At 39.0% G+C, this 21,422-nt stretch overlaps 1 protein-coding gene across 3 annotated transcripts in view; it reads right to left on the bottom strand.

The window, feature by feature from the left end:
- LOC102425711 (nuclear body protein SP140-like protein) overlaps positions 1 to 21,422 on the bottom strand; it is a 310,769-nt gene that overhangs the window by 4,727 nt on the left and 284,620 nt on the right. For all 3 annotated transcript variants that reach the window (XM_023762184.1, XM_023762206.1, XM_023762209.1), the window contains 4 exons: positions 18,266 to 18,319; positions 9,666 to 9,770; positions 7,286 to 7,428; positions 6,090 to 6,131 (listed from right to left, as the gene is read on the bottom strand). In XM_023762184.1, coding sequence (XP_023617952.1) covers positions 6,090 to 6,131; positions 7,286 to 7,428; positions 9,666 to 9,770; positions 18,266 to 18,319 — 344 coding nt within the window. The remainder of the gene's footprint in view (positions 1 to 6,089; positions 6,132 to 7,285; positions 7,429 to 9,665; positions 9,771 to 18,265; positions 18,320 to 21,422) is intronic.

Here is a 21,422-nt window from a genome sequence, read left to right as displayed (position 1 = left end):
CCTACTCTCTTGTGACCATCTCAGGTTACACAAATGAGATTGGCTTGGGGACTGGCCCCCCCATTGATGAGTGCTGGGTGGAGGGAATGTGGTCCATTGAGGAGCAGGAAGAGGTAGGGATGACAGTGTCCACTTTTCTCTGCCAGGACCATTTTTCCTTTCTTCAAACACATGAGGTCAGTGCCATCACTCTCTTGGGTTTAGTCAATCAGCCTCACTGCTGTATCTGTTTCCTTTCCTGTCCTCTTCTCTTTTAACACTTAGACAGAATCCCTTAGGTTTAGATATTTGGCTATTTGATTGCCCCAGATAATGAAATGACTCTCAAAGCTGCAGTTACATTGCCATGTCTCCAGCTTCCAAATGTCCAGCCTGTCTTCTGCATTTGTGCACATCCCTATGCTCACCCAGCATCTCCCCCTGGGCTCTTAAAGCACACCCTAAACTCATCCAGGCTAAACATTGTATTATCCTGTCCCACATCCACTACCTGTTCTTTCCTGGTGCTTCCATTTCATAAAACATTCGCCTTTGACCACAAACTTGAGAATATATCCTGGGTCTATACTCTCACTCATATTCCAAATCCAACTAAGCCCACTCCTTTTCACAGTAATGGTTAAGCTTCTTTTGTTAGTTCGATCTCTGTAGGGTCCACTGTGTACAGGGATGCTGAGACCCTAATGAATGGTTCCACCTTAATACATAGAGAAAAGTGTTCTGTTTCTCAAAGTCTGTATTATATCTCTGTTAGCAGCACACAAAGATCACAAATGTCCATCTTGAAGTAAATGGGCAGAGTAATGTGCAACACAGCTATGTTGTTTCTCTTCATGCAGAAAGTAATAACAGATGAAAAGTCACTCTGACTTAGGGTGAAAATTCTTATCTGAGGAGAATCAGGATTCTGGTCATTTCTTTTGCTTTTAAAAATGACCATATATGAGAAAGTGCAAAGCTCAAGGAACATCTGGCCAACAGCTCCCATTCAGTGTTCCAGAGAATCCTGAACGGCATCCTTAATGGAGTTTGAAACTGGGTTTAACGTGGAGGTCTGGGACCATTTTCCTTCTCCTCACTGTAGGCACTCACAGACGCCTATCATCATTCTCCAGAAATTGGTGACCCTCTTCCCAGAAGAACAAGGAAATAACAAATGTAATAAGTGCACAAGAATCTTGCATCCCTATCAGTAATTAAGTCAAAGGCCTTTTCCCTTTGGCTCTTTGTCTCTTAGCTTGGCTACACATTTGAATTGTCTGAGGCAAGTACGTAAAATACTAAATTTCTGGTCCCATCATCATAGGTGCTGAATCAATTGGTCTGGTTTGAGACACAGGCATTGGTATTCTCCTTAAGTCATGAAATGAGTAACTTGCGTATCAAAATCATCTGGAGACATTTTAACAATTCTAATGTCCAAGTTATAACTCAGAATGATTAAATCAAAATTTTATCTAGAGTGGGATCAGACAATGTAATTTTTCAAAGGTTTTCAGGTGATTCTAGTGTGCAAAGTGTGGAACCTGAGTTGAGATTTAGTCTCACATGTGTGGTTATTAATGCATGAGGTATTATAAGCCAATGCTGAATTGGGCAGTAATATCTATCCTAGGAAAGATTATTAAGAAGAGTGAGGGTACTCTTGTTAAAACAATTGCCTTTTCCTCCCCATGGAGTCTTGATCATGGGTAGTATGACATGAACTCCACCATCACCAGCAACTCTTCTAGGGCACTCCTCTAAAGTTAAAATGAATCCAAGCTCCTCTGTACTTTAATTCAACTTCCAGAAGTTCACCCTCATTTTCTTTTTATCCAAATCCCAAGATGGCACCTGGCTGACTTTTCACAGGAAATTGACGACTGGGTACAAGACTTATATTGCTCTTGATTATCCAATAGAATGACTTGGACTTATTACTTTCTGGCAGCCTCAGCTTTTATCCCCATCTGATGCAGGGAGGTCATAGACAAGGGTGATGCTCTGAAAAATGACCTGAGAAATGGTCATGTCATTGCATGCCTCTCTGGAGAGTCTGGAATACCCTGCTCCCCATTAAGTATTTATCCATGGTAAACAATGAAGTTGAAACAATTCTGGAGGTCAGGGATATTATTTCAAACTTCTGTAATGAATATTGAGCATTTTTAATGTATTAAATAATTGCATAGTGAATGAGTAAATACATGAATATTATTTCACTTAGGAAAAGAGATTACTTGCTATCTTTTTAGCAAATACTAGCATAAAACCAATAATAGGTTTGGCTGAGTATTTCAGATATTTGACAATACAGCAGCTGTCACCAGAAAGGATAAGTGGCCCTCATCAAGGGACAGCAAGCTGTCATGTGGCGCCAAGTGTGACACTAATGTTATGAGAAACCAGGACTCCATCAGCAAGAGAAGTTCTAGGAGGCACAGTGGATCCACCGAGGTAGTAATGGGTCCTGAGATCAGACACTTCAATTCTTCATCAAAGAGACAGAAAATATAGGGGTAACTGAACCTTGTTGCTGCAAAGTGTTGTACTCATGGATAAGGATAGAACCTGTGGGTTGGAAGTTGCTAGCTCTTTTAGGTACTCCAGATTGAATAACTCTAGACACACAGAGAATGATAGAGACACTACTGTTTAAAGTAGTCACTGAATAGGTAAAAGAATAATTTATCTTCAGTAAACCCAATGGGTATAGTGTGCCAAGGACTGGTGGGTCAAAAGTCCTAGAACATCACCAGTGGTCATCAAACTCATTAGTCAACAGAGCCAAATATCAGCAGTACAACAATTGAAATTTCTTCTGCTAGCCAAATTTTTTAAACTTAAACTATATAGGTAGGTACATTGTTATTAACTTAATTAGGGTACTCCTAAGGCTTAGGAAGAGCCACACTCAGGGGGCCAAAGAGCCTCATGTGGCTCGCGAGCCGCAGTTTGCCAACCACGGGCCTAGACAGCTATATGTAACCTAATGTACATACTATGAAAGTCTTGGATGGTCATTTCTACCTGAAGTATATGAGAATGACACTTTTCACCTCCCCCTTCTTCTTAATTTCTCATTCATACTCAATCTTGAAAAAACTATCACTTTATCCTGAAGCTACACCTCACATTATGTATTTTGTTTATTGCCTCCATAATCTTTTTCCATAGAGAGAGAAAACACTTTCATAGATAGTCAGGAGGCCTGCACAGCCCCTGAGGTGGAACCAAAAGGGTTGGCATCAAAGTAAAGAATTTATCAGGTCAATCCCTCATGTAAGACACTTCAAGTGTCCAAAAGTTCCCTCCCAACAGCACCATCCTTAGGAAATCTTTGCCAGTAATTTTTGCCTGAGAAAGAATATTGTAAGTCTGTGTGTATATTTAATAGAAGGATGGAAGATTATGTAAAACAAGAGCAGAAAATAAATATGTTTTTAGTTTCCTATTTCAAGTAGTAGTGTATGGTTTCATATATGTCTCAAGGTAGACTCAGTACTAAACCTGGTTCATCTAGATGATGGTGATCAAATTTTGCTTCATCAGATTTTATTAAAGTTAGAAATAGTATCCTTTATTAAAAAAATCTTGTCTGAGTCAAAAATGAGCCTGTGACCTTATTAAAAAGTATTTTTATGTATTCCATAATTATGTCTGCTTTTACAACTTGGATACCCTGACAACATCTGCATCTATAGGTAAAGCTCAGCTATGAGATCTATTTTGATGGCTCTTTATTATCCTCATCTCAAATGATTTACCATTCAAAGATGACCTTGCATTCAACTTAATATTCAATGAAACAAATATGAAGGCACATACAAAATAAATAAATTAAATAAAATGAATGGAGGAACCAGGAGAAGAGGCAACAATGTTAATTACACAACTGAGTAACCATAAAAAAGGTGCTACACCATATAAAATTAGTTATGTAATAAGAACTTTTATATTTTCTCCTTAGTTTTCATTGTCCTAGGAGATGTATTGGTAAACATATTGCTAGGAGAGATGTCTGAAGTTTTGGTGCCAATCGTTTCTTCTAAGACTTTTATGGTTTCATGTCTTACATTTAAGTCTTTTATCCATTTTGAGTTTATTTTTGTGTATGGTGTTAGGTTGGTGGTCTAGTTTCATTTTTTTGCATGTACCTGTCCAATTTTCCCAACACCATTTATTGAAGAAACTGTTTCTGCTCCATTGTATGCTCTTGCCTCTTTTGTCAAATATTAATGATCATAATGGCTTGGGTCGATTTCTATTCTATTCCATTGATCTACATTAAAACCAAAAGCTTCTGTACTGCAAAAGAAACCATCAACAAAACAACAAGAGAGCCCACCACATGGGAGAACACATTTGCAAATGATACATCCAATAAGGGGTTAATCTTCAAAATTTATAGAGAACTCATACAACTTAACAAAAGGAAGCCAAACAATCCAATTAAAAATGTCAAATGACCTAAATAGACACTTCTTCAAAGTGGACATATAGAAAGTCAGTAGACATGGAAAAATGCTCAAAGTCACTAATCATCCAAGAAATGCAAATCTAAATGACAATGAGATATCACCTCACACCTGTCAGAATGGCTATCATGAATAAATCAACAAATGACAAATATTGACCAGGTTGTGGAGAAAAGGAAACCCTAGTACACTGCTGGTGGGAAAGCAGACTGGTGCAGCCATTATGGAAAATAGTATGGAGTTTCCTCAAAAAATTAAAAATGAACTCCCTTGCCCTAACCGGTTTGGCTCAGTGGATAGAGCATGGGCCTGCGGACTGAAAGGTCCCAGGTTCGATTCCGGTCAAGGGCATGTACCTTGGTTGCGGGCACATCCTCAGTAGGGGACGTGTAAGAGGCAGCTGGTCAATGTTTCTCTCTCATCAATGTTTCTAACTCTCTATCCCTCTCACTTCCTCTCTGTAAAAAATCTATAAAATATATTTAAAAAAATAAATAAAAATGGAACTCCCATTTGATCCAGTGATTCCACTTCTAGGAATATATCCTAAGAAACCTGAAACACTCCTCAGAAAGAATACATGCATCCCCATGTTCATAGCAGCACAATTCACAATAGCTAAGATTTGGAAACAGCCTAAGTGCCCATCAGCAGATAAGTGGATTCAAAAACTGTGGTACATCTACACAGTGGAATACTATGTTGCCATAAAAAACAAGGAACTTTTACCATTTGCAACAGCATGCATGGAACTGGAGAGCATATGCTGAGTGAAATAAGCCAGTTGGAGAAAGATAAATATCACATGATCTCACTCATATGTGGGGTATAATGACCAACATAAACTGATGAACAAAAATAGATCCAGAGACAAGGTAGCACTGAACAGACCGTCCAACCTCAGAGAAAAGGCAGGGGAAGGGGGTGGTTAGAGATCAACCAAAAGACTTGTATGCATGCATATTAGCATAACCAATGGACACAGATACTGGGGCAGTGGGGGCTTGCCGTTGTGGGTGGGAGTTGTGTGTCGGGGGGGGGTTGTCAATTGGGGGAAAAGAAGACATATGTAATAGTTTAAACAATAAATAAAAAATGCACATATGAAATGTTAATAAAAAAAGATTTGGAAACAACCTAAGTGCCCATCAGCAGATGAGTGAATAAAAAATGGTGGTACATTTATACAATGGAATACTATGTGGCAATAAAAAAAGAAAGAACTCTTACCATTTTCAACAGCATGGATGGACCTGGAGAATATTATTCTAAGTGAAATAAGCCAGTCAGAGAAAGATAAGTATCACATGATCTCACTTATATATGGAATCTAATGAACCAAATAAACTGATGAACAAAAAGACCCTGAGACATAGAAGCATGAACAGACTGTTGAACCATAGAGGGAAGGCAGGGGAGGGTGGGTGGGAATAGATCAACCCATGAACTTGTATGCATATACAATTGTCTGTGGACATAGACAATTGGGTGGTAAGGGGCTTGGGGGCGGTTGGGGTTGGGGTGGGGGATGGGAGCAGGCTTGAAGAGGTTAATGTGGGGAAAAGGGGACCTATGTAATACTTTGAACAACATAGATTAAAAAAAGAACTTGTATAAAGTAATAATCACCTTTTTCTTCACGCCACGTGGAGGTTTAAGTAGATGTCCTTGCTGAAAGATTAAAAGATCCAAGTGTATAGTTAGCCCGTGTTTATATTTTGTGAGTCTGGCATTGCAACCTCCTCCCAAATATTTCTACTTGGATGTTCCACTGTCAGCTAAAACCAAGATGTCTAAATGAGAACCCATCTTCCCCTCCTCAGTGTTATTCTAGAATTCATTAATAGCTGGAAAATCCTCCTTAGAAATTTTTCCTTTTCTTTTGTGTTCTTATTTACTTAAGTTTTCATTTCCTTCACAATCTTTTTGACAGCTTTCACTTCCTTTCCATTCCCACCAGTGCCACTCAAGTTATTTCCTCACACCAGGGCTGTTCAACTGACACACACATGTCCCACAGCTATGGGGTGTCAGATACTCTGCACAATGTTGGGCACACAAAGATGTATAAACCCTAGAGGGATCTAGGAAAGCAAGGGGTTGCATGAAAGGATAAGTATAAAACTGTGAGAAAGGCTTTAATAGTGTGGTCAGGGGGCCTAGGGAAGGGATGACAAGGCAGGTCAGTCAGGGAATATTCAGAGAGGGGTGACATTGGAGCTGAGCATTCTAGGTTTACTACAAGTGTCTAGAGCTGAAAGACAGTGAAGTAATTTCCAGGCCCCATGTTGTCTGAGATACTGTTTCAAATATGTCATTTCACACCTCAGGAGACTTCTCTGGTTCTGAATTGTTTATGCTATTAGTTTAAAATCCTTAGCCTGGCATTAAATCCCTCCCAAAACCCCCCAAACCCCAATTGATGAATTATGCCTTATCACACACAATCCATGTACCTCAACCTGTGAAGCCATGTTAGTCATGGTTCTGGTTTTCACACCACTCTTTCTCAGGAGTGCCTTCTGTCCACTTGTTTGACTGTAGATGGTCTCCTTTCTTTCAGTGGCTAAAGTTATCTGCAAGCACCTGAGTCATAATGACTGCTCCCTCCTCCAGGCTCCCGCACCTACTCCAACTGAGCCCCTTTGACATCAATGTGCTGCCTTGTACTGACTTAAGAGTGTGGGGTGCCTCCCTCCAGGACAAGAATAAAGTCAGGGGACCTCAGAGCTCTAGCCATGACTCAACATATATTTTATGAGCAAATAGTGACCTTTTCTTTAAGTACAAGGAAAGTCACATCTCCTGCCCCATCACTGGAATACCTGTATCAGCCATTTTAGGGTTCTCCCACCACAGCACACACTGTTCTTCCAGTTACTTGATTTTCCATAGCCTCCTTCAACTTCAAATTCCCTTGGGGTGAACCAAATTCCATCCTCTCTCCTTATGCACTTCACCGTGGCTCCTGTAAGACCGGGATAATTGATCCTGAAACCTCCTTGTCCTCAGAGCTCAGACACTGGATCTACAGGCACCCAATTTGGGTTAAAGATCACTAACAGATGAGTGTGGCCTCACCTTTCATACTTGAGAATCCCCAAACCCAGCCTGTAAGTCTCTTGTAAGGAGATTTCCTACTTTGGAGTGAAATCTCACGTGGGGGCCCTGCTCTGCTGCTTACAATGACATTAAGGCAATAACTGTGCCCTGTATTACAATAATTTTCTTCCAGTTGAATGGCATTATTGAGCTGATATTTTTTTACCTGAAATCATGAATACTGACTTTAAAGTAATTGTGAAATATTATTCATTGGAAAATTTTACTTATATATAGACTAGAGGCCCAGTGCACAAAATTTGTGCACGGAGGGTGGGGGGGGGGGAAAGGCATCCCTCAGCCTGGCTGGCACCCTCTCCAATCTGGGATCCCTTGGGGGATGTCTGACTGCTGGTTTAGACCCAATCCCTGTGGGTAGTTGGACATCCTTCTCATAGTCCGGGACTGCTGGCTCCTAACCGCTCGCCAGCCTGCCTGCCTGATTGCCCTTAACTGCTTCTGTCTGCCAGCCTGATCATCCCCTAACTGCTCCCCTGCAGGCCTGATTGATGCCTAACTGCTCCCCTGCTGGCCTGATAGCCCCCAACTGCCCTCCCTTACAGGCCTGATCACTCCCAACTGCCTTCCCCTGCTGGCCTGGTCGCCCCTAACTACCCTTTCCTGCCAGCCTGGTTGCACCAAACTGCCCTCCCCTGCAGGCCTGGTCGCCCCCAACTGTCCTCCCCTGCCAGCCTGGTTGCATCCAACTGCTCTCCCCTGTAGGCCTGATCGCCCACAACTGCCCTCACCTGCCGGCCATCTTGTGGCAGCCATCTTGTGATGATGTCACACATGATGCCACCTAGGCTGTTATTATATAGGATAAAAGATAGTCATATATATAACAACATTATTCATTAAAAAAAGGAAATAAAAACCTTATTGAGATACCACATCACACCCTCTAGGATAGCCGTAAAGAAAAAGACAGACAATAACAATTGTTGGTGAGGATGCAGAGAAATGAGAGCACTCAGATTTTACTGGTGGGAATATAAACTGGTGCCATACTGTGGCAAATAGTTTCAATTTTTTCAATAAGTTCAACATTGAATTGCCATATAATCCTGCAATTCTAGTCCAGAGTATATAGTGGAAAGAATTAAAAAACTAGGTTCACCAAAATCTTTATTCAAAACAGCATTATTCATAATAGTGAAAGGGTGAGAAAACCCAAACTGATAGATAAATGCATTACTGTGTTTCCACATGATGGACTGTTATATTATTTGAAAATAAAAAAGAATGAAGTATAATGGATGATATATACGTATGAACCTGGAAAACATCATGCTGAGTGAAAACCAGTCACAGAAAGGCACATGTTATATGAGTCAATTGATATGGAATATTTAGAATGGGCCAGTTTATAGATCATAAAATATATGAGTGGTTGCATAGGGCTAGATGGTGGGGTGAGGTGGGAATGGGTATTGACTACTGAGAGACCTGGTGTTTCTTTTAGTGGAGGACAAAACTGTTCTAAAATTAGATTTTAATGATGGTTTTATAATCTTGTGAATAAACAAAACAGAAACAAAAAGCTTAACAGTGAATTCTACACTTAAAATGGTGAATTACTAGTATATATGTGAGTTATATTTCAGTAAAGCTGTTTAAAAATAGGTTTGATGCAAACATATTATTTTTTCACATACCCACATTAAGATTAATCTGATATGGGGTTCATCATAATAGACCACTATTGGAAAGATTTATAATGTTCAAATCAGAAAATATTTTACAGTCAGTATGTACATTGTCTCAAAGTCACACCAGGAGGCAGGTTTTTAATTATTATCCATTTATTAGATGAGAAGTTTCAGGCTCAGAAAAGTCCCATTCTTTGCTAAGTCACTCTTGGCAGAGCTGAGGCTGGGACTCAGGTTTTCTGATTCTAAATTTTGTGAACTCTGGAAGTGAGCACTTAATATGCACCATTTCTTAAAGTGTAAAAATATCATCTTAGAGATCCCTACCTCTTCTCAAGACAAAACTGGGGCCCCAATCCTTAAACAATGGGTAATTTACATGGGTAATTCCATTACTTTTTGTGATTCCTTCATGGAGGGGTTATAAGTGAAAGTAGACCTTGAAACTTACCTCGTTTCAATTTTCTCTTAATTAACATGCCCACCATCACCCCACAGGTCACAGGAAGTATTTCAGCCTTAAAATCCACAGTCTCATCTATGTGCATTTTTGTCCCTGAAAGAGAAGATTCTTCATTGTATCTCATTTTACAACAGCACAAATACAACTTCCTCCCAAGCTGAGATTGTTTCTATAAAGACATAGGAGTACTTAGGAAACTTTATCTCACAAATCTTCAGAGTTTCAAAGTCTTTCTGTCAGTGGCATTTTTGATGCATAACAACAGAATGCCTACCTTCATCTCACCTCTCAAATCTCACACAATCAGAATGCCTGAGCAGAGACATCAGGCTTCTATAAAACTATAGTAACTCTCAATGCAGTCATCCCCTCCCATGATTCTTCCATGACAATGAAACATACAGCTGCTCTCACATTCTGAAGGAAGGTCTCCATCTATGCTCTTCCAGTGCAGTTAGCTAGCTGGAGACAATATCAGAGACTATACTTGTATCTCCCCGTTTGAGTTCTGACTCAGGGAGAGGATAGTAATGAGTTTACCCTGAAGATAGTGTCTACCTGCTATTCATGTTCTCTACTTTCCTCATTTGTCCCTCACATCAACTTTCTCCAAAGCTGAAAGAGGAGTTGAGGAGCTCAAGAACAATCTGCAAATTGCATGACTTGCTGGACCATTACAGTCTGACAATGGTTTGCCCTTTATAAAAGGCTACACGCAATGCTCTGATCATCTAACTCTATGACCTCGTCTCTTCCTGTGCACACACTTTTCTATTATGGGTATTTTGTCACTGAAGGCAGCTTTTCCCAATGTAGACAGAAAGGGATCAGCTCCTTCCTGCATTGTGATAAGGACAAAAGTGGTGGGGAATTAATGGCATTATATAGATCAACTGTGAAAATCTGGATTCTGTTCTGACCATTGCTGGTGAGGATGCATGTTCTTCCCCACTCTTCAGAGTGCCTAGAGATTTTGGATATAATTTTGATTATATTTTTTGAAAATGCCTTTGCCCTGCTTGTATCTGACCCTTGTTGATAAAAAATGTGAGTGACAATAGGAGATTATTGGAATGAATGATGAGGAGATGAGGTTACAGCCAATGGAATGGTACACAATATAGTCCCCCCTCCATATTTTTGGTAGTGAAGGAACAGCATAAGATCCAGGCACCTGAGGTTACCTAGGAGGTGTGGGAGGTGGAAGAGCACTAACCATATTTGTCTTTGAAGACTGTCCTGAAGGAAATCACTATTGTCTAGCTCTCCCACCACATATGTATATGCTGAGTCTGCCATTCACCATCAGATGTGATGAATCAGGCATTGCTGCCAGCATCACCATCTCCCAGGCAGAACATTTCTGGACATGGTCCTCTCACTGATTCTCAGTCATTGGATGAAGGGTTGTGGGAGACATCATGGAGAAATAGAACAGATTGGATGGACTCTTTTGCCCCCACCTCCTTCAAAAACCCATCAACAATAAACAGAGCTGAAAACTTTAAGGTTACAGGTGATCAGGGACCCAACCCTACTTATGGCTGATATATTCCCTTTAGGAACCTGAACAATTATAAATGCTTCTTTTTCAGGATCACCATGTGTGCCCTTGGGATTGCATTTCTTGTGTGAAAGCCAGGCATTCACTTGCCTCCCTCATGCAACCATGGTGACTTGCACCATAGCGGTGGTTACAGGAGACTTAAAAACCAATCAGAAAGGATATATGCATCCTTATGTTCATAGCAGCACAATTCGCCATCGCTAAGATTTGGAAACAGCCTAAGTGCCCATCAGCAGATGAGTGGATTAAAAACTGTGGTACATCTACACAATGGAATACTACGCTGCGGTAAAAAAGGAATTCTTACCATTTGCAACAGCATGGATGGAACTGGAGAGCATTATGCTAAGTGAAATAAGCCAGTCAAAGATAAATACCACATGATCTCACTCATTTGTGGAATATAGTGAACAACATAGGCTGATGAAAAGGGATAGATTCAGAGACAGAGAAGCAGTGATAAGACTGTCAAACCTCAGAGGGAAATTAGGGGAGGGTGGGGGTAAGGGGTAGGGATCAATCAAAGGACTTGTATGCATGCATATAAGCCCAACCAATGGATACAGACAACAGGGGGGCGAGGGCATGATTGGGGGGACTTAAGGGGGGAATGAGGTCACATATGTAATACCTTAATCAATAAAGAAACTAAAGATTGAAAAAAATATGGTTTATGAAATTTGTTAAATTCTGAAGGAAACAATTTGAATGAAAATACTACTAGACTCCAGGGGTCAGGTTAATCTTGGCTGGTGGAGTGGTGTCCTCACAGGGAAATAGCCAGAATGTGCTTTGTGAGGTGAATTTGTTGGTACCCAATTCTCCATGCAATTCCACATGCCCCAGAGTATCTTTTCAAGGATGTGTGAATAGCAAAGAGTTTTAGAAGCTAGAGTTAATGTAGCTCCCCAAGTCAGAGGGCAAATTTGTTTTCTGACCAGTATAAAATAGAGAGCATCTCCCTCTTAATTATCCCAGGATAGTAAAGTGTCCTCCTCATAGGAGAACTTTTTAAGTTCTAGGGAGATGGTCATATTCTGTCTCTTGATAACAATTAGGATTTTACAGGAGAACACTTTAATCAGAATCCATAGAATGATATATCTAGTATTTTTGTATCTCATTGTAAATTTTATCTAAAAGAAAAAGAAATACAAACAAATATTGAATCTAGTTAATGATAAGTATACTAAAGTGTTTGGGGGAAAGTGTATTATTGTCTGCAACTTTAAAATGTTTCAAAGCTAAGGACGGTTAGTGGATGAATAGGGAAATGAATAGAGGGACAGAAATGAGAGAAAGCAAGCACAATACATGCTAATTGCGAGTCTCTGTTTAATGTAAAATTATTCAAATTTTCAGTAGCCTCAAAGTTTTCATGATTCAAAAGTTGGAAAAAGATATTTTGGCAAGCAAAATAGCTTATTAACCAAAAAATGACAGTTAAAATAAAGAAAAATATTCATCAGCCACACAATAGAGTCTAGAAGACAATGCAGTAAGCATCTATACTAATAAAAGGGTAATATGCTAATTAGACCAGGGGACCTTCTGGAAGTCATTCTGGACAAAGCTATGGTGGTGGGGCTGAGGCAGAGGCAGTTAGGGGCGATCAGGCCAGTGGGGTGAGGGCATTGGGGGGAGATCAGGCCAGCAGGAGGGGCAGTTGGGGGTGAGAAGTCTAGCAGGGGGGAAAGTTGAGGGTAAGCAGGCTGGTGTGGGGGGACAGTTGAGAGTGATTAGGCTGGCAGGCAGAGTGGTTAGGGGTGATCAAGCAGGCAGGCAGGTGAACGGTTCAGAGCCAGTGGTCCCAGATTGTGAGAGGTATGTCCGACTGCCGGTTTAGGCCTGATCCCTTTGGGACCCCTGTGGGATCAGGCTTAAACTGGCAGTCGGACATCCCCTGAGGGGTCCCAGATTGGAGAGGGTGCAGGCTGGGCTGAGGGGCTTCCCCCACCCTTCCATGCATGAATTTCATGCACGGGCCTCTAGTATTAGTATATTGAAGAGAAATAAACTTTGACCTAGAATTTTTAATCTTGGCAAAAAAATTCTTTTTGTATGGTGTGGCTCAGTTGGTTGGAGTGCCGTCCCTGGCACAGAAAGGCTGTGTGTTTTATTCCTGGTCAGGGCACATAACTACGTTGCTGGTTTTGTCCCTGGTCAGTTGGAGCCCATGCAAGAGGCAACTGATTGATATTTCTATGTTTCTCTTACACATGGATTTCTATCTATCTACTATCTATCTATCTATCTATCTATCTATCTATCTATCTATCTATCTATCTATCTATCTCTATCATCTATCTAGCATCTATCATCTATATCTATCTACATCAATCTATCATCTATCTATCTTCCTCTCTCTATAGAAAAATCAATAAAAAATTCTTTCAAAATAAAGGCAAATTTGCACATATAACACTTAGATACCCTCACTAAAAGAACCATGGATTTATTCAGCTAGACCAAAGTTGAAACCAAAGAAAGAAACAATAGTGAGTACATAAAATGATGAAAAATTTAAGTAAATGATTATGTTTTAAAATTTATAATGAGAAGAAAATTAGTAACAAAATATTAAAATCTAATAGCTAAATGATGGAGATGGGATGTTGAATTTGAGGGAATCCATGATAAGATTTTTGTCATCTGTTGAGATTACAGCATGGTTAAAGAAATTTTACCTCCAGTTTCCAAACCAGTGGAGAAAAAGGTAGACTATAGAATTCTGTCTCAATCATTCAGAAAGTAGGAAAGAGACACAGAAACACACAAAAATAATGGTTAGCAATAATATAGATGTATAAGTCCACATATATCAGGGATCATAATGAAAGTACCAAAAGAAACATAACTATTTAAAGGTGAGGATTATCTGAGAAAATTACAAAAAACTGTGTCTTTACAAGAGACACAAAAACAAAGCTGCATGGGGGGCTTATGAAAAGGGGTAAAAACTATAGAAGTTAATGTAGCAATATTAGCATCCTGAAAAAATATTTGAAGGTTAAAAGCATTGATAAGGATAAAGGGGAACTATAAAATGAGAAGGTATCTAAGTTATAACAATCATAAATGGCATCAAAAATTTTAAAGTAAAACAACAGAACATGGAGGAGTTGGCAAATACAATCATTTGGAAAACTTAACACATCTCTATCCAACATGATGGAACAAATACAACCTAATTTACCACAGATCCAGTAAATTTAAACTCTGTGCTTGATAAAGAGCCTTTATGAAGGGAGAAGCCGGAACCCAGCAAGGAGTTCAAATGTACATATTTTAAAGTGACCTAGAACGTTTACAATTATTGGTCACACAGGTTCTAAAGAGACTTTCAACACATTTTAAAGAGTTACTGAAATGACTTCTTAATGTCGTGTTCCAGATACCCATTTTAATTCCTAATTTACTAACAGAATATCTGCATTCTCAGAGATGTCAGAGTCCAGACAAAATACCATAGTTCATAACTTCCTTAATAGTTGGTAGGATCACCAGCTTAAGATTTGTTGAGTAAGATGAGAACAAACTATTTTTGTGGGATGAGGGAAACTTTAGGAAAGCTTCACACAAAAGGGCTAGCATTCTGCAGGAAGATATATTTTGCTTTTCTCCATTGATCTTTTAGATGGCCTAGAACATAGCCACATGGTGGAGCTCAGTAGATACCTTGGAAAATGATGTGATCTTAAAAGTGGCTAAAATGGCCCCAGCCAGTTTGGCTCAGTGGATAGAGCATTGGCCTGAGAACTGAAGGGTCCCAGGCTTAATTTCAGTCAAGGGCATGTGCCTAGGTTGCGGGCTCCATCCCCAGTAGGAAGTGTGCAGGGGGCAGCCTTCCGTGATTCTCTTTCATCATTGATTTTTTTATCTCTCTCTCCCACTCCCTTCTTCTCTGAAACCAATATTTTTTTTCTAAAATAATCTCTGTGGGAGGAATTGGGGTTCTCCTACATAGAGGTTTTTTTTTAATCGATGTTTTACAGAGAGGAAGGGAGAGGGATAGAGAGTTAGAAACATCGATGCGAGAGAAACATGGATCAGCTGCCCCCTGCACAGCCCCCACTGGGGATGTGCCTGCAACCAAGGTACATGCCCTTGACCGGAATCGAACCTGGGACCATGGAGTCCGCAGGCTGACACTCTATCCACTGAGCCAAACCAGTTAGGGCTGAAACCAATTTTTAAAAAGTGGCTAAAATTAAAGATAGAAGAAGCTTCCAAATGCACAGGGCCTAAGAGAGCTAAAAGCATTTTGAAAAAGAGAAACAAAATTGTAGGCCTTACTGCCTGACTTCAAGACTCTTTTCAAAGTTACAGTAATCAGGATCCTGACATAATGGTAGATATATAGGTAAATGGAACAGAAAAAGAATTCCAGATATACACTCAAAGTCATAGGGCCAATTTATTTTCAAATGGATATGAAATCAAATTAATTCAATGTAGAAAGGATAGTCTTTTCAACAAATGCTGCCGGGACAATTGAATATCCCTATGCCAGAAAAAAAGTTCTTAGCTAACATCATATGCAAAAATGAACTTAAACTGGATCATAGAGCTAAATGTAAACACTAAACCATAAAACTTCTTAAAGAAAACAGGATCTCAAATTAAGCAAAGATTTCTTAAATAGAACCCCAAATCACAGATTATAAAAGGAAATATTGTTAAATTAGACTTCATCAAATATTAAAAATTTTGTTCTTCAAAAGATAGTGCCAAGAAAATGAAAATGTCAGCTTTTCTAGACTATAAGACATAACCAACAAAGGATTTGACTCCAGGACATATAAATAACTCTTTCACCTAAAAAAGAAAAAAAAAAAGAAAAAAAAAGAGATAGCTCAATTAAATAAGTGTAAAAGATTTCAATAGATACTTCACCAAATGGGATCTGTGGATAATGGCAAATGAAAAGATGCTCAGTACCATTAATTATTAGGGAAATGCAGATTAGAATTACAAGAAAAACCATTATATGCCTACTAAGAATAGCTACAATTAAAAAAAAAAAACCTAACAATACCAAATACTCCTGAGTGTGTAGAGGAACTGGAACTTTCAAACATTTCTAGTGGAAATATGAAAGGGTGCAACCACTTTCAAAAATACTTTGGCATATTCACAAAGCATTGAACATGCACTTATGTTCAATTAATATGATTTAGTAGTACTTCTTTTAGGTATTTATCCAAGAAAAATTAAAAATATGTCCACCCACTTAGCCCAAACCAGTTTGGCTCAGTGGATAGAGCGTCGGCCTGCGGACTGAAGGGTCCCAGGTTCGATTCCGGTCAAAGGCATGTACCTGGGTTGCGGGCACATCCTCAGTGGGAGATGTGCAGGAGGCAGCTGATCAATGTTTCTAACTCTCTATCTCTCTCCCTTCCTCTCTGTGGAAAATCAATAAAATATATTTTAAAAAAATATGTCCACCCAAATATTTGTATGAACATGCTTCTCATAGTTTTTTTCCCCCAAACTGGAAATAGCTCAATGCCTATGAATAGGTGAATAGATAAATCAACTTCTCATTCATACAAGGGATACTTCTCAGCAATAGAAATGGAGTAAGTGCTGATACACACAGTAATATCAATATGTCTCAACAGCATTATGTTTAGTGAAAAAAACAGACATAAATAAACTATATATTGCATGAATTCATGTATATGAAATTCTAGGGAGAAAAATACAGTGATAAAAACAGATCCACTATTTCAAGATCAGGGGGTGCTAAGAGGGACACAAGTGGATATTTGTGGCTGATGGAAATGTTCTATGTCATGATCATGGTGGTTTACATAACTATCCACATGTGTTAAAACATATTCAATGAAACCTTTAAAGTGGTGGAATCTATTGTATATAAATTATATCGCAGCAAATCTAACAGGAAAATTAAAAACATGCACAATCTATAGAAAAAAACTATAAAATTTTGTTGAAGAGCAAAAAAGATGACGAGTAAATGCATAGGTCATTCTCCTTTAAAAATGTTTAAATTCTACCCCAAATAATCTTTAAATTCATTGTACTTTCAAATTCCCAAAGGAATTTGGAGGTTTTAGGAGAAAATCTTGATTAGATTCTGAACACACAGAAGTTCAACATCACTGAATTTCTGAAATCTTTATCTTTTCTATTTCTCCTCAATGTATTTTTTTTTTGCAACAGAAAATATAGTGGGTAGGAAAAGCAAATTTTACTTTAAACCTTTGTAATTAAGTCAATTTTGTACTGAATTATAAACAGACTAGTTTTTCAGAGTAGAATTCTATTCACAGGTCCATGAGTACAGGGAAAGTCACATGAATGGGCATTTCAATTCATGTAAAAGTGTTGGGGTAATCTCTTATAATTAGTATCTCACATCATGCCCAAGGAGGTGAATGCTGTGTGAACTACAGATTCTTAAGATCACCCACATTCCCTATTCCCTTCCTCCATCTTAAAGAAATCTTTTATTGATTTCAGAGAGGAAGGGAGAGGGTGAGAGAGATAGAAACATCAATGATGACAGAATCATTGATTGGATGCCTCTTGCATGCCCCGCCACTGGGGATCAAGCCCATAACTGGGGCATGTACCCTTGACTGGAATTGAACTGGGACTCTTCAATCTGCAGGCTGATGCTCTATCCCCTGAGCTAAACTAGCTAGGGCCCTTCTTCCATCTTCAGAGCCACAATATTGTGTCTCTCTGACCATTCTTCTTCCTCTCTCCACACCAAAGATTCTCCATTTTTTTAAGGACTAGGGGAGTATATTGGGGCCACCCTGGTAATGCAGGATAACCTCTCCCATTTTAAGTCCCAGTTTAATTAAATATGCAAAGTCCACTTGCCATGAAAGAGAACAGATTACAGGTTTCAGGAATTAAGACATAGACATCTTTGAGGAGCAATTGATCTACCTACCACAATATTGTAAATAACAATAAAAATGATGAAATACTGGCATTATGAAATTATTTCTCAAATCAAAAGCAAATAAAATCTTATTCTTACTTCTTCTCTTCTTGACTCTTTCTGAAATGGAGTTGTTTCCAAAATCCACAGTACCTACAACAAACAGGTGGTGGTGAGAAAATGGAAATGATTAAATAAAATTTACAAGTTTGCCCTTGCCGTGGTTAAGGCATCAACCCCCGACCAAAGGGCCGCTGGTTCAATTCCTCGTCAAGAGCATGTACCTTGGTTGCAGGTTCCATCCCGGACCCCAGTTGGAGCAAGTGGGGGAGGCAACTAGTCAATGGCAATGTTTTCTCTCTCTCTCTCTCTCTCTCTCTCTCTCTCTCTCTCTCTCTCTCTCTATCTCTCTCTCTTTCTCTCCCCTCCTCATTCCTTTTCACCCTTTCACTCTCTCTAAAGATCAATGGAAGAAATATTCTCCAGTGAGGATTGAAAAAAAAGTTACAAATTTTAGGATGGTTCATACTGCAGAAGGCTTGAGTTTATAAAGGTATTTGATTTATTGCTTCTTTCTTCTAAAGTAACCACAACCACAAACCTACTACATTGAGAAGTAGGACTTCAGAACTGGCCCTGGGTCTTCCTTTATTTCTCAATAGCATTTTGAAAAATACTCTTAAACACCTTTGTACTCAGAGATAGGACCAGGTCTCATATCCTTAAGATTTTTATGAGGAGGTTTGTGCAAAAGTTTGTATGACATCACTGTATAAGCCTGTGACATGCTAGAACACATACACACATAAAAAGTATGTGCTGGGTTGCCTGGCTGGTGTGGCTTAATATTTTAGTGTTGACATATGAAATAGTTCAATTTTAGGTCCGGGTGCATGCCTGGGTTGTGGGCTGATCCCGAGTAAGTGGCGTGCAGGAGGCAGCCTATCCATGATTCTCTTTCATCATTGATGCTTCTATCTCTCTCTCCCTCTCCCTTCCTTTCTGAAATCAATAAAAAATATATTTTTAAAAAATGTGCTGGGTTAAGAATAGTTGATTTGATGTTTTTTTCCTAACGGTTTAATGGTAGAATCAGTTGTCTTTTGAGGCTTTGCTAAGATTGTGACAAAATGACACTATTATTGAGAAGCAAAAGAATACTTGGCTTTTATGGGTTCCACAGAATATTGGTGTGTTATGGATGAATATCACTGTACAAAATCAAGACTTTATTAATTTTTATTATTACAGTGATTATTATTAATGATTGATTCAATGATGTAGAAAGTTAAATACTTTCATTTTAGGAGTGTACTTCTACTACATCTCCTGTGACAATAAACAGGGCCATGTTAATCATGACTTTATAATGATATCTTGTTTTCCTGCTAGTCCCAAAAGAATCAGGCTAAGCAAAAAGAATGGGATTCTGCCATGAACTGGACCCATTTTTTGTCAGTATGCTCAGAGTCAAGTTCAACAGAAAACGGAGCTCTCGTTTCAGACTTCTGACATTCTGCTGCCCCAGTCCTGTGACTCTCACCTTCATAACTGACCCACTTTTCCCTGGTGAGCTGCCTGATATTATTGATTCTTGATCACCCATCACTGACATACCAATCATCTATGGTAACTGCTAAATAACCTCTACCCCAAGACCTTGGTTAGCTTTGCCCCTTATGTCAGATGCTTGGCTACTTTCAGTCCCTCCTGCCTCTTGGCCTCTTGGCACACCTTCTGATGAACAAAAAATGCAGAAACACTTATTTCCAGGTATTTCTAACTGTCATGTACAGACAGTTATTCTTTGACTCTGATAATTTCACAAAAATATTTCCTGCAGCCCAGCCAGTTTGGCTCAGCGGTTGAGAGTAGACCTATGAACCAGGAGGTCGGTTACTGGTTGGGGCAGATGCCTGGGTTGTGGGCTTGATCTCCATTGTAGGGCATGCAGCAGGCAATTGAACAATGACTCTCTCTCATCATTGATGCTTCTATCTCTCCTTCTTCATTCCTCTTTGGAATCAATAAAAATATGTTTAAAAAATATTTCCTACAAAAATGCTTCAACTTCAAAAATATTCATTTAAAAAAGATTTATTTCAACAGTTCAGTACTTACCTGGACTGTTGAACCAACAGAAGAATTAAATTTAAAATTACTAGGAAGTAAAGCAGATGACATCTATTGTGGACAACTAACCCAATATTCTAGGCCAGGCCTGCCTGTATAGTCTACACCCTCATATTTCCTTTTTTCCTTATTTAGTCCCTTCTTACCTCACAAATAATATAAGAGGCCAAGCACTCACAATAACAGTTAATGTTTCCTTTTATTCTTAATTTCTGACAGGAAAGAACTTTGGGCATCATCTTTAAACCTACTTCATAGGTCAAAATATAAAACTGATTACACATATAGTCAAGTATGTTGAATACCTGGTGATATCAGACCAAATAAAGATTTGAAAGAATACTTTTTCCCCTTGGGTAGGAATTGCAATGACCACCCCAAAAACAGACAACCAGAAAAATGTTTAAATTTCTTTGCATGCGTTACATTAGACAACAGAATTACTCTTGACCAAATCTTTCCTGAACAAACTGGGATTTGCTCTATTGCTAATACCTCCTATTATACTTGGATGAAACATTTCTGATAAAATAAAAATTAAGCTAGATAAAATGTAGGTATAAGCAAAATAATTACATACAATGTCCACTGATACCACATGTTTGTTTAATATTTTCATGTGACTGCCTGTGGCTCAGTGTCATAAAGATGCTACTCTAATAGTGGTTGCTCAACATTTTTTAAATGATCACTAAGGCCTTTGAGACTTCATATGAGAAACCTTAAGGGACGATAGATGTTTTCCCTTAAAGAAACATGACAGGAAAGCCTTCCTCTGTTCTGATGCTCTTGTGGCTCAAATGTGGCCTATCGCTCCTAAGAAAAGAGAAAACCACTCTTTTTCCTATGTGACATGCAATACTGGGAATGAGCCTTCCTGGTGATGAGGGACCAACAATGGCATAACATTCCCAAACTGAGCCATCTGACAATGGAGAACCAATGATGCTTTTAATAACTGATCAGTGCTGCTTTCTTTTATTTTTCTTTAAAAAATATTTTTATTGATTTCAGATAGGAAGGTAGAGGGAGAGAGAGAGATAGAAACATCAATGAGGAGAATCACTGATTGGCTGCCTCCTGTATGCCTCACTGAGGATTAAGCCAGCAACCCAGGCATGTA

Source organism: Myotis lucifugus, unplaced genomic scaffold (assembly GCF_000147115.1).
Source record: "Myotis lucifugus unplaced genomic scaffold, Myoluc2.0 scaffold_3, whole genome shotgun sequence".
Classification (NCBI taxonomy): Eukaryota; Metazoa; Chordata; class Mammalia; order Chiroptera; family Vespertilionidae; genus Myotis; species Myotis lucifugus.
This window is presented reverse-complemented; position numbering and strand designations above follow the sequence as displayed.